General features: G+C 42.3%; 1 protein-coding gene across 2 annotated transcripts in view; it reads right to left on the bottom strand.

Annotated features, from left to right (window-relative positions):
* JPH3 (junctophilin 3) overlaps positions 1-17,447 on the bottom strand; it is a 222,454-nt gene that overhangs the window by 12,347 nt on the left and 192,660 nt on the right. For both annotated transcript variants that reach the window (XM_056525540.1, XM_056525537.1), the window contains exon 3: positions 13,904-14,028. In XM_056525540.1, the coding sequence (XP_056381515.1) occupies positions 13,904-14,028 (125 nt within the window). The remainder of the gene's footprint in view (positions 1-13,903; positions 14,029-17,447) is intronic.

Genomic DNA, 17,447 nt, shown 5'->3' with positions numbered 1-17,447 from the left:
TAAATGCTTCCATCCACATGCAGTACAATGAATGCAGCCACATGCAGTACAATTAATTCCACAATCCAAACACAATAGCTATTAATGTTACCATACACTTTGCAATATAAATACAATTAACACACGGGAAAGGCCATCTTTGTCTACATAATGAAAATCTGACCCTCATTTTTCTGTCATCCCTCCCTCCCATTAAGATATGTGAGAAGTTTTGGTCTCCCTCTTTTTGGTCTCCCTCGCTTCTCTCTGGATTGGTCCCTGTTCTAACCGTCACTAGAGGTTCCAGCAATCAGACTTCCTGCAATCAGAATGAATATGCAGCAAATATCTACAGCAAGAATACTTTTCAAATGCCTCAGAAGAATCTGGGTGAGGCGCTGGGATTACACTTTCTGTTTAAAAAAAAAAAAAAAAAATAATAATAATAATAAAATATACCCGCCCCAAGGCATTTTTTGGGGACAGAAACGTTGAGGCCAGATGATAGCTGGGAGTCACTGTTACATGCCGTACTGTGCCCCTGGGAATAATACTCTCACATGCTGTGCCCCCTAAATATAATACTACCAAACAATGTGCCCTGAACCTAATGTACGGTGCACCTCAAATGAAGTATGCCTCCTAGTTCTGCAACAACTGGAGAGCTACAGTTTGGGGAACAAGACTGTTCACCTAAGAATGTTCTCCTGTCCCAGGTCCCACAGCTCTAGTGTCTTTTAGTTAGGCCTGGCAGATGATGCAGGCAGCAATAATCGCGCCATCTGCATAGGAGGAAGTTCCTGGCCATGCCAGGCAGTGCTCCCTTGCTCCGGTCAGCACTTAGCTATTCACTTGTATCTGTGTTTTAAAGACATCAAAACAAATTAATGCAGGGAGAGTGGATGTCTCTTCTCGCCAGTTCCCTGAACAAGCCAGCGTTCCTGACGATTGGTGGCCATGGTCTGCATGTTGACCCTGGTCCACCAGTTGAAAACCACTGTTCTAGAGGCACATAATGAAAGAATCACATATCTTGTAATAAAAACAACACGGGATAAAAAGCAAAAAAAAAAAACCTGCATCTTGGGAGTGGAAAATTATCTATTTCTCTTTCACTACATTTCAGGGGGTGGGACCAGAGCTTGGCTTTTTGCCAGTAGCACACACACACACGATTTCCTTTCCTTTCCTTGTCTGGCCAATTACAGCATATACTCCTCTTTGCTAAGCAATGACATATGACTAGCCAAGACATAAGACTATACAAGCTGGAATTGTGCTGGGTGACAGTACAGTAGTAGATGGCATAGGGAGGGAGAAGAAGTAATGGACTGTTGCTGCTGAAAAGCTTAAAGAGGGGGGGGGGGGTAGTATTAGCACAAAATACAGCTGCCTAGAGCTTTATATGTGGGCATAGATGAAAGATAAACCTTGACTTGCCTTTAATGAATAGTGTGGATCATCTTCAACAAGCAGACAGGCTAAGCTTGCAGGTACAAAGTCCAAGTTTTCTCTCTTGCGCACAGCACTAAAACTAAGCCCTGCCTCCACTTCCTGTAATTTTTCCTGATCTACCTGTTACTAGGGGCAGATTTTTCTTGACAACAAGCAGTGAACAGCAGATTGCAAACACCTAGTGGTCAAGACATTAGAGATGTTTTTTAAAGGTAAGGACTTTCAGAGCTCTAGTCCTTCCCCCGTTACACTAAGTTTCTTACTATTTGCTAATTTCTAGTATCATGATCTCAACCATTCCTGAGCTCCTGCAGCTCCGGACTTCTGGCTGTGTGTTTGACCAAGTCACTAGATTCTGTTATTGTTAGGTATTTTTGTATTTTTATTATTTTCGTAAAGGTGTGATGTGTACTGCATCTGGTTTTGTGACTCTTGACATGTAATCATGTTTGGTGATTTACAAGTTTGTTAGAAATCACATTGGTTATTATGTGGAGGGAAGCTGTTTAAAAATAACAGTGACCAATGGCCGTGCTCCATACATTAAACCATGGTCATATGGTGTTTAAAAACATAAATGCTCTTGTTCACGGCATTTTGATCATACTCAAAATGTGTGGTGTTTTTACACACCAAATGACAATGGATTAATCTAAGGAGCATGCATTTTTAAGAATTTTCAATAAAAGTGGTATTTTAAATTGTCCTTGGTGCTGGGGCAATCTACTTTGACACATTCCATCTACCTTTACTGCAAACCAAATACAGTACACCCTTCATGGTAATAGTATTCTCTAATGGCAATGACCTATTAGAGCAGGATAATGCACCCTGCCACAGTGCAAAAACTGTACAGGAATGGTTAGAGGAACAATACAAAGTGTTCAAGGTGTTGACTTGTGGATATGTACGTCATACAGTGTTGCCCCACTGGAATTTATTATTGTAAATCCAAGCAGGTCAGGCACTAGGGGGCCCCCCAACCCCAAGGGCATCCCCTGAACAGCTATAGGTCCATGGGCACATAACTGCATTGCGGCATGATTTACACAAAATCGCTGCAAACAGCTACTATGCAGACTGCCCTTACTTGAGTGTGGCCCTATAGCTGTCTGGGAAGCACAGAGCCCATCGACCGACACATACACACTTACTTTGTATCTGTAAGGACCTCTCTGATTATGTCAACATAGATCCTTTCAGATATAGTGGATATACAAAAAGGAGGAGAAGTTGTTAATGGGAAAGCATGAGCGGAGGGGGGTTTGAGGGTTTGTGTTGCTATATAGAGTGGGGATAATTGAAGGAGTTAACAGTCACATAAGTTTTGGTATAGTCTGCAGTCATCAGAAACATTATCATATTTATCATGGCTGGATGGAGAAGAAAAGAGAAGATCTACAATCGAGAAGAGGTTACCGGTGAGTCACGAGAGGTAATAGTTCTGTATTCTGTGACTACATCTGATCAGATCAGGACTGCTCTAAAATGGTCATAATACTAATTCACTTTAGATATTAGATTTGGACCTTATACTATGTTTGTGTTATGGCCTTAGATACAGTTCCTTTCATTGAGATCTCAGGCTGAATTCACATGGTGGTGTGAGCCCTGTATAATCTGTATCCCATAGCAGATACCCTAAGAGAAAATATGGAAAACAGTCTCAAATGAAAATCTGTTTTTGATATAACATATACAGAATTCAGGCTTACAATAATACAGTAGTGTGAATACAAGCATAAAGGGGTGTCAGGTGTAGGAGGATTATATTGCTATAAGAGGCACAACATTGTTACATAGTAAGGTAAACAAAGGGGTATTATTTTGTATGGGGCACAAAAGTGGGCATTATTAGTGTGGAGCACTAAAGGGGTTATACAGTTTACCCCCTCCCCCCCAAAGTTCCCTGTGTTCCATCAGGATATTTCCATGACTCCCCTGTGCCCCCATCCTCTCCTGTCGCTGCTTTGTCATCACTCCTTTACCTCCTGCTGTGAGGACTTTTGGGACCTAGTCCACTGTGCCTAAACTCTACCCATAGTTACATCGGTATGGTCGGACCCCGCCCCCACTTTGCCTGCAATACACGACGAGAGGCCGGCCAGATGATTCGACATGAAAGGGGGCCCATCTGGGGGGGTTATGAGTAGAGAGCATAAAACAAAGTGGTTAAGATTGCCGGTGAGTCCCTCTGCATATTCGCAAAATGGTACAGCTTATCTATGAATTTTTCTAAACCCGGAAAACAATTATGAAAGGAGAGCTATTACTGTGTGAGGGATATAATGGCCAATATTACTGATAGACAGAACTGAAAAGATCACTATTTTAGTGAGTGCGCACTTTTACTGTATGAAGAACAAAAGGCGACATGGTTAGGATAGAGATACATGCGAAGGGTGAATTGCACTTACCGTGGCCAGAAATCCAGCCTGTTTTGAATTATCATGTTTGTCAAGTAGCAGTCACTAGCTACTAGTGGTCTACAGCACAACCCCATTTTTACGGAGATGGAGCACAATTCTGGTAGTGCAACATGACAATCTTTGGTCATGTGACCCATGGGCCTTACATTTTGCCCAGGGTCACAATTAGAAGCCGAGGGACGGTGAGAGGGTAACAGTATCCGAAAGAAAGAGTGCGGTGTGTGCACTGAAAGTGGACAGAGCTGGTCATGAGACTGGCAGCAGCGGCAGGATGCTGCTCTTGTGGTAAAAACCTGACTCTAGGGACATACCAGTTAATTGCTTGCGAGCCTGCCCCTTCCCCCATAGCTTCAGGATCAGGATTACCTCAGCCTTACACAGCATCTTCTCTCAGACACTGAGCTGCCTGCACACGGGAGAAACAGGAGGCAGGCAGGTCACTCAGAAACCTCACGGGGATTTTAGCACAAATTCCCCTTCACAGCTGCTATAGCGCAGGCAATTAAGACCAACGCAGGAGCAGCAGAATTCATGTCACGTAACGTTTTCTATAAATGTCATCTCATAGTTCCCTTTCTGAGCCAGAAAAAAATATATCTATATAAATATCTCCTGCTAATAAAACACTGAAGTACCTCTGCTTTTCACAGATATAAGCCACTTTACCCAGGTCCAGCATTTGCAATACTGTCTGTTTAGCTGCTGTATCTAAGCTATCAGATGTGATACTAACTGCTCAGGCTCTGTATCTGATCCTATCATGTGTGCGACTGTCTGCTCCAATAAGTGTCCTACATGTGTGTCAGCAGCTTAAATAATAGCCTGTAGAATGAAAGGTTCAATCTCCAATGACAGGACTTCTTGACCATAAGAGCTGTGAACAGGTAAAATAAACTACGTCTACAGCTAGTCATAACATTAAAGGGGTTTTCTAATTTCACATTTTGACAGTCTAAGGCTAGTTTCACACCGCCGATATGCTCAGCCCCGTTAAGAGTCCGTTAGGCTATTTTTTCACGCTTAACAGACCCTGAACAGGTTAGAGCACAACAGGCACTGCCGGGTCCTGATGGCTCCCATTGGCTTTGTATGGGGTATATCGGGTGTCCGTTGTTTTGGAGGAGTTGAGCGGAGAAAAATACAGGACATGCAAGAATTTTTTCTCCGCTCAACTCCTGTCATTTTGTAATGGAACTCCCTTCAGCCGGGCTCAGTGGCAGTGTGAAAGCAGCCTTACTTTAGGATAGGCCATCCATATCGGATTGGCAGGGCACCATGAATGGGGCCAGAAGCAGTTGGCCATGCATTGTTAATTCACTGCAATGGAAGCTAAGCTGCAGTTGCCACTCACTTCCACTACACAGCAAACAGAGCCATGTACGTAGGGTCACATTCATAACAGAGATTTAGCCAAAGCACCCCTGCAGAAAAGCTGATCTTGGGGGTGTCAGTACCCCTATAGTGTCAGATATTAAAGGCATATCCTAAGGAAATTCTGCCAATATGTGGAATTGGAAACCCCCTTTAAGGCCCTTTGCATGGTGGAATTGCATGCAGAATTTATATGTATTTTGGAAGCAAAGTACTGAGACAATTCTAAGGCTACTTTCACACTGCTGTCATGTTCCTGCCTTTTGACACCCGTTAGTCAACAATAACGGATTATGAATTAATAGATCAAATAACTGATCACAACGGATCAAAACGGATGGCTAATGTCTGTTATTTTAACAGACAGGCATTGTGTTTAAATAACGGACATTGGCCATCCGTTATGATCCGTTATTGTCCCCTAATTTTAACCAATTTGTGACTTCCTGCTCAGTAGCAATAATTGATTATAACGGACTAAGAACCTATTAGTGGACATCAGTCATCCATAGACATCAATGTTACATTTTTAACGACAGTTATATGTCCGTTATTTTTGACGGCAGAAAAATTAGTGCATGAACCGTTATTTCTCCCATCAAAAAAATAGACTAGAATCATAACTGACTGCAACTGGTGATAACAGATGCTCAAAAGATCCCATTGACATTAATGGGTTCCTTTGACGGCCATTATCAGGAGTTCAGAATGGGAGAGCATGGCGTGGATCATTTACAGGATGACAACGGCAGACAGACAGACAGACTTCACATGCGCCAATTTGATCACAGTGTATTAGGCTGATCAATAGATGTGGTGCATTTAAAGACTGTCTAGTTTAAGTTTAAACCATGTGCCCTGTTTGGAACTGGCAAAAAAGTATTAACAAAAGTGTTGAAAGCACATAGTAAATGTTGTGGTACTCATATAGGATGTTTTTTGGTGCATTTGCAATAGTAAATCTGGGCCAATGTCTTTTCTTCATCTGTAATGTCTCTTAAGGATCAAGTAAGCTTTTCAATTAATTGAAAAATAAAGGTCAGCACGTTGAATATATTCATAATGGAAACTATTGATCATTTTATTATGTGTATGGTAATGATGTAATTTCAATTTAAACACAAAATATAAGAACAATTGGCATGGATGTAATGGTTTATGGGTACTGTTACTGCAAAGATGATGCAGTCCTGTACTGGCTGAACATGATGAAGAAAGCAGCTCTACTGTTCCCCCATATTCATCTATAACATGTCTGAAAAAGCTAACTAAGGGTCATAAATCTAGTAATATTAATAAAAAGTATTAATAAGGAGGGAGCAGCCTACGTTCTGGCAGAGTTATGCTCTCTCTGCACCTGAGAACAGTTGTGTGATCTAGCCTTGCTTTCAGACTTCAGCAAATTGACTTCATGTAATAATGAATCATAATATAAATAACAAAGTCAATTCTGAACATTTGCTGTTATTATAGGGCTGAAGAGTAGCCTATGACCTGACCACCTATGAAACCTGCTCTTCAAATGCATGTTAACCATCATCACATTACTTGATGTCAGCATATTGGTTCTAAGCCATCTAGTGGTATCACTATAGATGGGCAAGGGGAGGGAGGGGGGGCCCTTCCTTTTGCCCTCCCACTTAAATTTGGAACCTGCAATTATATGCCATATTTTACTCCTCCCATCCTCCCAGAACACCAGCATCCACCAGTAGTGCACTGCTGTTTGTAGGCTGTAGTGGATGTGCGCCACGCACAGGCACATCTTCTAAGTACACAATCCTGACGTCGGCTAACTTAGGCAAAGGGGAGCGGGCAGCATGGAAGAGCAGTGTCGTTACACTTGCTGCCGCAGCGCCAGCCTCAAGAGCAGTGCTCCATAGACACTGACAACAGGGAGGGAGAAAGCCTGGGTTCTATAGAGATAGCAGACAAAGAATTTCTGCAGCCCACCGGTTCCCTCTGTATGTATTTCTATAGCCCACCTGCTCCCTCCATACGAGTTTTTGCAGGCAGGACAGTGTAAATGGCAACATGCACAGTACATAGATATATAATATAAGGTTCCTTGCCCTCTTTAGAAGCCATATTATAGCCTCATACAATATGGAGCTGTAATATGGCCGTGTGCATGAGCCATAGACCTCATCTATGAACAATAATATCAGCCCTGTCCAATATTAGTAGGAACTATCAACCCCTTTTCAAATTATCTAATTAAAAAAATGTAAACAAAAAGAATATAAAACATATTTGGTATCATTTTCTGTGGAAATGTCTTAAAGGGGTACTCCGCCCTAGACATCTTATCCCCAATCCAAAGGATGGGGGATAAGATGTCTGATCACGAGGGTCCCGCTGCTGGGGACCCCTGCGATCAGACATCTTTTCCTATATCCTTTGGATAGGGGATAAGATGTCTAGAGCGTAGTACCACTTTAACTGATAATAGGATGCAGCTTTTTTTTCATTTTTGCGTTCATTATTTCATCTTGTTTTTTAAAATCCCTAAGTCCTTAAATTTTCCATCTATAGGAGCACATAAGGACTTTCTTTATGTCAGACCAATTGTACTTTGTAATGAAATCACAAATTTTACCACACAGTCTACTGAAAAAAAACAACTATTAAAACTTAAAGGGGTACTCCGGCGCTAAGACATCTCATCCCCTTTCCAAAGGATAGGGCATAAAATGCCTGATCGCGGGGGTCCCGTCGCTGGGGACCCCCCGTGATCTTTCATGCAGCACCCCGTTACCATCAGCCCTTGGAGCATGTTCGCTCCGGGTCTGATGACTGCCGATCATGGGGCCGGAGTATTGTGACGTTACGGATAAAGAAAAACCACGGCCCATGTTTAGGCCACTCACTGCGGCCCGTGATGATGCAAAAGGATGTTCAGTGTTCAGTAGCTTATTAAAAGTTAAGATTTAATAGTTGTTTTGCCACTGTGATATTCTTGTTTTTTTGCAATAACACTCCTTGGATATCTGTCAATTTGTGCTTTACTGTGAATTCATTATTTGTGGGACAAAACAGAAAATAAAAACACCCTCTTACAACATTTAGGAGGGGGTGCCCTTTACTATAAAAATGATATAGATCAATATGATTACAACTATACCAAATTTTTTGTACTGTTAAATTTCTTTTTAACTTTTTGTAAAAAATAATCCATATGTTTAACCCCTTAAGGACACAACCCATTTGGACCTTGAGGACAAAGCCAGTTTAATTTCTGCATTTTCTTTCTTTCCTCCTCACCTTCTAAAATCCATAACTTTTTAATTTTTCTATCCACAGACCCATATGAGGGCTTGTTTTTGGCGTGGCCAAATGTAATTTGTAATGACACCTTTTATACGGCGCAAAATAATATTTTGTAAGGGAAATTGAAAAGAAAAACACAATTTGCAACTTTTGAAAGGGGTTCTGTTTTTTTAAGCAGTGTACTTTAAAGTAAAAATGACATGTTCTATTTATTCTGTGGGTCAATATGAATAAAATAATACCATGTTTAAATACCCATATTTACTATTATTGGTCTAACTTTTTAAACAATATTAGTATGTTTTAAATCGCCCTCTTCTGACCCCCTAACTCTCTCATTTTTCTGTACATGGGGATGTATGAGGGCTCATTTTTGCACCGTGATCTTCAGTTTTTATAAGTACCACTTTTGCGTATATGTGACTTTTTGATAAAATTTTTTTTTTGAGACGTGATATGGCAGAAAAGCAGCAATTACCGTATATACTCGAGTATAAGCCGACCCGAGTATAAGCCGAGACCCCTAATTTCAACCCAAAATCCCAGGAAAAGTTATTGACTCGAGTATAAGCCTAGGGTGGGAAATACCTCATCCCCCCCTGTCATCATCCAGACCCGTCATTAACATCCTCATCATCATCCCCTTGTCATCATCCCACACATCCCCCCTTCATCATCCTCTTATCATCCCACACATCCCCCCTTCATCATCCCCTTATCATCCCACACATCCCCCCTTCATCATCCCCTTGTCATCATCCCACACATCCCCCCTTCATCATCCCCTTATCATCCCGCACATCCCCCCTTCATCATCCCCTTATCATCCCACACATCCCCCCTTCATCATCCCCTTATCATCCCACACCCCCCCCTTCATCATCCCCACACCCCCCCTTCATCATCCTCTTCTCATCATTCGCCCTCAGTGGTCTTCAACCTGCGGACCTCCAGAGGTTTCAAAACTACAACTCCCAGCAAGCCCGGGCAGCCATCGGCTGTCCGGGCTTGCTGGGAGTTGTAGTTTTGAAACCTCCGGAGGTCCGCAGGTTGAAGACCACTGCGGCCTTCAACATCATCCAGCCCCCTCTCACCCCCTTTAGTTCTGAGTACTCACCTCCGCTCGGCGCTGGTCCGGTCCTGCAGGGCTGTCCGGTGAGGAGGTGGTCCGGTGAGGAGGTGGTCCGGGCTGCTATCTTCACCGGGGGCGCCTCTTCTCCGCGCTTCCGGCCCGGAATAGAGGCGTTGCCTTGACAATGACGCAGAATTACGTTGGCAATGAACGCACCTCTGCGTCATTGTCACGGCAACGTGACTATTCTGAGGCCGGGCCCGAAGCGCTTAGAAGAGGCCTCCCCGGTGAAGATAGCAGCCCGGAACACTATCCCACCGGACCACCTCCTCACCGGACAGTCCTGCAGGACCGGACCAGAGCCGAGCGGAGGTGAGTACTCAGAACTAAAGGGGGTGAGAGGGGGCTGGATGATGTTGAAGGCCGCAGTGGTCTTCAACCTGCGGACCTCCGGAGGTTTCAAAACTACAACTCCCAGCAAGCCCGGACAGCCGATGGCTGCCCGGGCTTGCTGGGAGTTGTAGTTTTGAAACCTCTGGAGGTCCGCAGGTTGAAGACCACTGCGGGTGGGGGAGTTCACTCGAGTATAAGCCGAGGGGGGTGTTTTCAGCACGAAAAATCGTGCTGAAAAACTCGGCCTATACTCGAGTATATACGGTAAGCAGCATTAACATTATATTTTGATAGTTCGGACATTTACGCAAGCGCCAATACCAAATGTGTTTATTATTATTGGCGTAAAATAGGGAAGAGGGCCGATTTTCATTTTTATTTATTTTACACTTTTTATGTGATTCCACATCCTCAGAATCATTAGATACATTCCTGGAACAAAATAACATTAATGCTTATGAAGAAATATAAAATCCCATCCCTTCCCCAATATCGTGCCACACCCCTACCCTTCAATTCCCTGGTTGAACTTGATGGACATATGTCTTTTTTCGACTGTACTAACTATGTAACTATGTCCCCACATGGGACTATCTATAGCAATACTAGTCAGTGCTATATAGGAAAAGACCCCGGAAGAAAGGCGAAGGCAGGCAAGCAGACCTCCGTCTGCCATCTTGGATAATAGGATCCCCACGGCCATGCTGCAGGCAATCCAATCAGCCATTTAAAGCGCCACACTGCCGTGATCTGTATTGATCACAGCATCTGAGGTGTTAATGACGGATATCAGCACGATCGTTGATGCCTGCCATTACCGGCGGGTCCCTGGCTGCTGATAGCAGCCGGGACCTGCTGTGCATGATGTGAGCACTGCTCCAATACTCGCCTCATGTATAGGGCGTAAATGTATGTCATGGTGCTCTAAGTCCTAGCGCATCAAGACGTACATTTATGTCCTTAAGAGGTTAAAATTGTCCTATTCTGACCCCTAACTTTTTTATTTTTCCATATTTGTTGCTGTATGAGGGCTCATTTTTTGTGCCATTCTCTGTAGTTTCTGTTAGTGCAATATTTGTTTAGTTTGGACTTTTTGTGCATTTTTTTCAGATACTGACTAAAAAGGAAGCAATTCTGGTGTTTGGAATTTATTTACGTTCACGCTATTCACTGTACAATTTCATAAACATTTGAATAGTTTGGACATTTCTGCAAGTGGTGATACCAAATATGTTTAGGTTTATAGTTGCTAATTTATTTGATTTGAAAAATGGGAAAATGAGGAGAGATTTGAACTTTTATTTGAGGCAGGGTTTAAAGGGGTACTCCGCCCCTAGACATCTTATCCCCTATCCAAAGGCAGCGTGACGTCATGGCTCCACCCCTCGTGACATCACGGCCCTCCCCCTTAATACAAGTCTATGGCAGGGGCGTGGCGACCGCCACGCCCCCTCCCATAGACTCGTATTGTCGGGGCGGACCGTGACATCATGAGGGGCGGGGCCGTGACATAACGATGCTCCGGCCCCTGTACTGCCCGTCATTACGTGCAGAGCGAACTCGCTCTTAGCAGTAATGACAGCGGGGTGCCGCAGCGGCAATCCCGGGGGCCCCAGCAGCGGGACCGCGGCAATCTGACATCTTATCCCCTATCCTTTCGATAGGGGATAAGATGTCTAAGGGCGGAGTACCCCTTTAATCATATTTATAATTTTTTTTATTTATTATTTTGTTCAAGCTCCCATAGGTAACTATTACAAGCTATTACACGTCATCTCAGCTGACCACAAAAGCACCCTACAACCAACCACAACTGCATTTTAGCACTTTTAAATGCTGCAGTTAACATTGATCTCAGAATTGGAATAGTTAATGCCGGACATCGGCGTAATAATCGATGTCTGGCATCAGCGGTGGGTCCTGGCTGCTGACAGCAGTTTTTACTCACCGGCATTGAAGCAAGCTCAGCTCAGCTTTTGAGAGGTTTCCTCTCCTAAGGTCTGAAGCAATAGCTGAAGAAGACAGGAAAACTCTTGAAAGCTTGTCATGTTGATATCAAAGGTATCATGGGATACTCTGATATTTTGGCATCTTATTCAAATTTATTTACTTGTTCAGTAATATTAATGATTTAGTGGTGTAAATTTTGAGTGCTCCATTCTCTCTATATATATTGTCTCTAGAGTCATCACTGAAGACCTTAGTAACATGCCATGAGTGTTTATAGAGTTCTTGTGATGGATAAACCACACTAAATGTGCACAATGCTCACACTGGCTAAGTATTGATAGAGTGAGCAGCTGATGTGCGATGATCTTATCAATAATACAACTTTTATATTTAAGGGGATCCACCATTTTGAAACTTTTGAACACTTTGCCAGAATTATTTAACCCCTTAAAGACCGGGGGGTTTTCCGTTTTTGCATTTTCGTTTTTTGCTCCTTGCCTTTAAAAAATCATAACTCTTTCAATTTTGTACCTAAAAATCCATATGATGGCTTATTTTTTGCGCCACCAATTCTACTTTGTAATGACGTCAGTCATTTTGCCCAAAAATCTACGGTGAAACGGGAAAAAAAATCATTGTGCCACAAAATTGAAAACAAAACGCTGTTTTGTAACTTTTGGGGGCTTCCGTTTCTACGTAGTAAATTTTTCGGTAAAAATGACACCTGATATTTATTCTGTAGGTCCATACGATTAAAATGATACCCTATTTATATTGGTTTGATTTTGTCGGACTTCTGGAAAAAATCATAACTACATGCAGGAAAATTAATACGTTTAAAATTGTCATCTTCTGACCCCTATAACTTTTTTATTTTTCCGTGTATGGGGCGGTATGAGGGCTCATTTTTTGCGCCGTGATCTGAAGTTTTTAATGGTACCATTTTTGCATTGATAGGACTTATTGATCGCTTTTTATTCATTTTTAAATTATATAAAAAGTGACCAAAAATGCACTATTTTGGACTTTGGAATTTTTTTGCGCGCACGCCATTGACCGAGCGGTTTAATTAATGATATATGTTTATAATTCGGACATTTCCGCACGCGGTGATACCATAAATGTTTATTTTTATTTACACTGTGTTTTTTTTTATTGGAAAAGGGGGGTGATTCAAACTTTTAATAGGGGAGGAGTTAAATGATCTTTATTCACTTTTTTTTTGCAGTGTTACAGGTCCCATAGGGACCTGTAACACTGCACACACTGATCTTTATCATTGATCACTGGTTTCTCATAAGAAACCAGTGATCAACGATTCTGCAGGCACTGAGCAGTCATTCGGTGATCGGACAGCGAGGAGGCAGGTAGGGGCCCTCCCGCTGTCCTGTCAGCTGTTCGGGATGCCGCGATTAGCCGCGGCTATCCCGAACAGCCCGACTGAGCTAGCCGGGAATTTTCACTTTCACTTTTAGCCGCGCGGCTCAGCTTTTGAGCGTGCGGCTAAAGGGTTAATAGTGCGCGGCGCCGCGATCGGCGCTGCGCGCTATTAGAGGCGGGTCCCGGCTTCACTATGACGCCGGGCCCGCCGTGATATGACGCGGGGTTACTGTGTAACCCCGCGTTATATCAGAAGAGCAGGACCAAGGACGTACCGGTATGTCCTTGGTCCTTAAGGGGTTAAGAAAACTGTATATTGTGCAGCTGTGTGTGACTGCCATATATTTAGAATTGTAAAACATGTCAGATTATTATATAACATGTAGGGGGCACTGCAGAGATCAGAACTAAGAAGTCAGTGTCTTAGTCTGGCCTTTCTGGAAGTATGTGGAGCTGAGTATATATTATACTTTATACTTGCTGGATGCAGCTGTTTATATCAATTGTTGTGTCCAGTGACCGAGCAGCAAAAATCCTAAAGGCAAGTGACTAAGCGAAGATCCATCTGTGTCTGAGCTGCAGGGATGTGGGCTCTGGTACTGACCATTTTCGCGGTGCTGGAAGGATGGAGAGAACTCTTTGGCAGCAATCCTGGCGATCTGAGCTTCCTCCTGTGCCTTGAGAGCTGCTGCTGCAGCTGCGTCGGCCTTCGCTCTGGAATGTGACGTCCTGACCAGATAAAGAGAAAAACAATGGGTAAAATGAAGTTATGAAAAGAATAAAAAAATCCATGTGGCCCAGAGCATGCACAACAATTCTGGAATAAACCATGATAAGGGATTTAGTTGTTTTAGTTCTACAAGATGTATCCCCTGTCATTATACTGTATCACTGGTTAGCAGAGCATGCTGGTACTTGTACATCAATAAACTGGTGAGCCAGTATTTTTGTATATTCTATCTGCTCCTAGAAGGCTTACTGACAATATTCTAGCCACTATTACAGCTCCTTCAGAGGGTGGTACCCAATAGTCTCAGGCTTCCTAATGGCAAATCTGTCTAGCTACATAGACATCCATCACCTGCATCTGCAAGGCTGGGTTGACACATAGTATTTTGGTCAGTATTTGGTCCTCAAGTATTTTAGCAAAACAAAAAAGAGAAGCATAAAAAGGAGCAAATCTTTGCATTATAGGTTTTTCTCCTTTAAATAAAAATAAATACCAAAATACTGTGTAAACCCAGCCCAGTTCAATTCAACAATCAAGACCAGTATATGGAGGGTCTGCTCCAGTTCGAATCCTATAGACTCTCTTTAGGTAATCCTAAAATACCCTTGTTTTACCATGTGCCTTTTAAAAACTTCCCATGAGTTTTAATAATAAACAAAAATCCACACACTTAAAAATTTCTGAGCACCAGCCGGACGTATTAAAGTCACTACTGTAACTCAATCCACTGTAACTTAATCCCCAAACTATAACTGATCTGATTGAGGCATGCAACTATCACTCATGAGAGATAACCATTTAGGGGACAGTGTTAGGACGAATGCATGCTACTACAGGCTGAACAATAAAATCAAACAGCGGTGACGTCATTATAGGAGTCTATAATTACCGCAGACACGGCGTCCATGCTCAGATGCCCCCTACCTCTTGATAAAGCTACATTGCAGCGAAACAAGTCGAATATTGAGCACAGTCTTAAGTATTGAGTGTGTACTGCAGGCTTTATACTCTAAACAAAAAAAGCCAGTAATGAGGAGTAATACCCTCTTGATTGAGTTACAGTAGTGACTTTAATATGTACGGCTGGTGCTCAGAATTTTTTAAGTTTGAGGATTTTTGTTTATTATTAAAGCTCATGTGAAGTTTTTAAAGGGCATATGGTAAAACGAGGGTCTTTTTGGATTCCCTAAAGGGAGTCTATAGGATTTGAACCCAGCCTATTTAACACACTTTTTGAGACAACGTCAGAAGTGGACTCAAAGGGAATGGGAAATATAAAGTATAGACGTATACTTATCCTTTCTGCTGAAGCCACTTCTGGCTATAGTTCAAATAGCAGAATAAAACTTATCTAGGATTCTAAAAGAGCTGGGAGACAACACTCACAGTGTTAATGCTAATGGGAACAACACTGGATGTTACCAAGCTTTATCTAGAGACACCTACATTTGACTAAATACAATTAAAGAACTTTCGCATGTTCAACAATCAGAAATCATTCACTGAAACAGTTAATGTCAGTGGAACAAGGATCCTGCTTACATTAAAATAACACAGAATAACACATTTTAGTTAAAATTTTTAATTGATTCAGCAAAAAAAGGAAAAAAATAAGACAATTCCTGACCAAGTGGTCACCGCATCCTATATAGACAATGCTGGAATCAGATATAGTCTTGCTATGTAATCTCATTTATGTGAGCTCCCTACTGCAGATTTATTATTCTGCCCCCATGCTAATTTACATAACATTTCTACATTATCATATAATAAAGGTACAGCGTCGCATCCATCAACTTCAACCACAATGGTTATAGTAAAGGCAGACAAACCCCACAGGATGACTGTAACCAAATTTACCCCCCAAATACCTTTCCTATCACACACAAGATCTGGATAATGACCTTTTCTATATTTAAACATCTTCCTAAGATAATACAAGCTCAATATTTCATGCCATTAGCTATAGGTGCAGCCTCCCTATCCGTGCTCATTCAGTCGGCACAGTGTGGATTGTATTGTTTTCTTATTTTGTTTTTTGCACCATAGGTTGTATTTGCATTTGCAGCTGCTGCTTGGCATTGAGAACTGCTTCTAAGCAGCTGAGGCCAGGTGCAAATCAGCATCAAATTCTGTTCACAGGAGCTCCGTTCGCTGGGTTCCTTCAGATGATAGGAGTTAGTCAGAGAACAAAATACTGCAGGTCCGATTTTTCCTCTGACATCAGACGGAAAACCCCATTCAAAGTCAATGGGACTGGTCAGGACCCGCTGGTGTCTATTGTGCAAAGGAATGCTTATGTGTGTCATTGGTCAATGGAATAAACTCTGCAATGGAGTTCCCGATCGGAGCCCTGACATACAGTCATGGCCGTAAATGTTGGCACCCCTGAAATTTTTCTAGAAAATGAAGTATTTCTCACAGAAAAGGATTGCAGTAACACATATTTTGCTATACACATGTTTATTCCCTTTGTGTGTATTGGAACTAAACCAAAAAAAGGAGGAAAAAAAGCAAATTGGACATAATGTCTCACCAAACTCCAAAAATGGTCTGGACAAAATTATTGGCACCTTTTCTAAATTGTGGAAAAATAAGATTGTTTCAAGCATGTGATGTTCCTTTAAACTCACCTGGGACAAGTAACAGGTGTGGGCAATGTAAAAAAATCACACCTGAAAGCAGATAAAAAGGAGAGAAGTTAACTTAGTATTTGCATTGTGTGTCTGTGTGTGCCACACTAAGCATGGACAACAGAAAGAGAAGAAGAGAACTGTCTGAGGACTTGAGAACCAAAATTGTGGAAAAATATCAACAATCTCAAGGTTACAAGTCCATCTCCAGAGATCTAGATTTGCCTTTGTCCACAGTGCGCAACATTATCAAGAAGTTTGCAACCCATGGCACTGTAGCTAATCTCCCTGGGTGTGAACAGAAGAGAAAAATTGATGAAAGGTGTCAATGCAGGATAGTCTGGATGGTGAATAAGCAGCCCCAAACAAGTTCCAAAGATATTCAAGCTGTGCTGAAGGCTCAGGGAGCATCAGTGTCAGCGCGAACTATCCATCAACATTTAAATGAAATGAAACGCTATGGCAGGAGACCCAGGAGGACCCCACTGCTGACACAGAGACATAAAAAAGCAAGACTACATTTTGCCAAAACGAACTTGAGTAAGCCAAAATCCTTCTGGGAAAACGTCTTGTGGACAGATGAGACCAAGATAGAGCTTTTTGGTAAAGCACATCATTCTACTGTTTACCGAAAATGGAATGAGGCCTACAAAGAAAAGAACACAGTACCTACAGTGAAACATGGTGGAGGTTCAATGATGTTTTGGGGTTGTTTTGCTGCTTCTGGCACTGGGTGCTTTTAGGGAATAAACGTGTGTGTATAGCAAAACATGTGTTACTGCAAT

The sequence above is a fragment of the Hyla sarda genome, chromosome 6, assembly GCF_029499605.1.
Source record: "Hyla sarda isolate aHylSar1 chromosome 6, aHylSar1.hap1, whole genome shotgun sequence".
NCBI classification, from domain to species: domain Eukaryota; kingdom Metazoa; phylum Chordata; class Amphibia; order Anura; family Hylidae; genus Hyla; species Hyla sarda.
The sequence above is the reverse complement of the archived record's forward strand: the minus strand, read 5'-3'. Positions and strand labels throughout refer to the sequence as shown.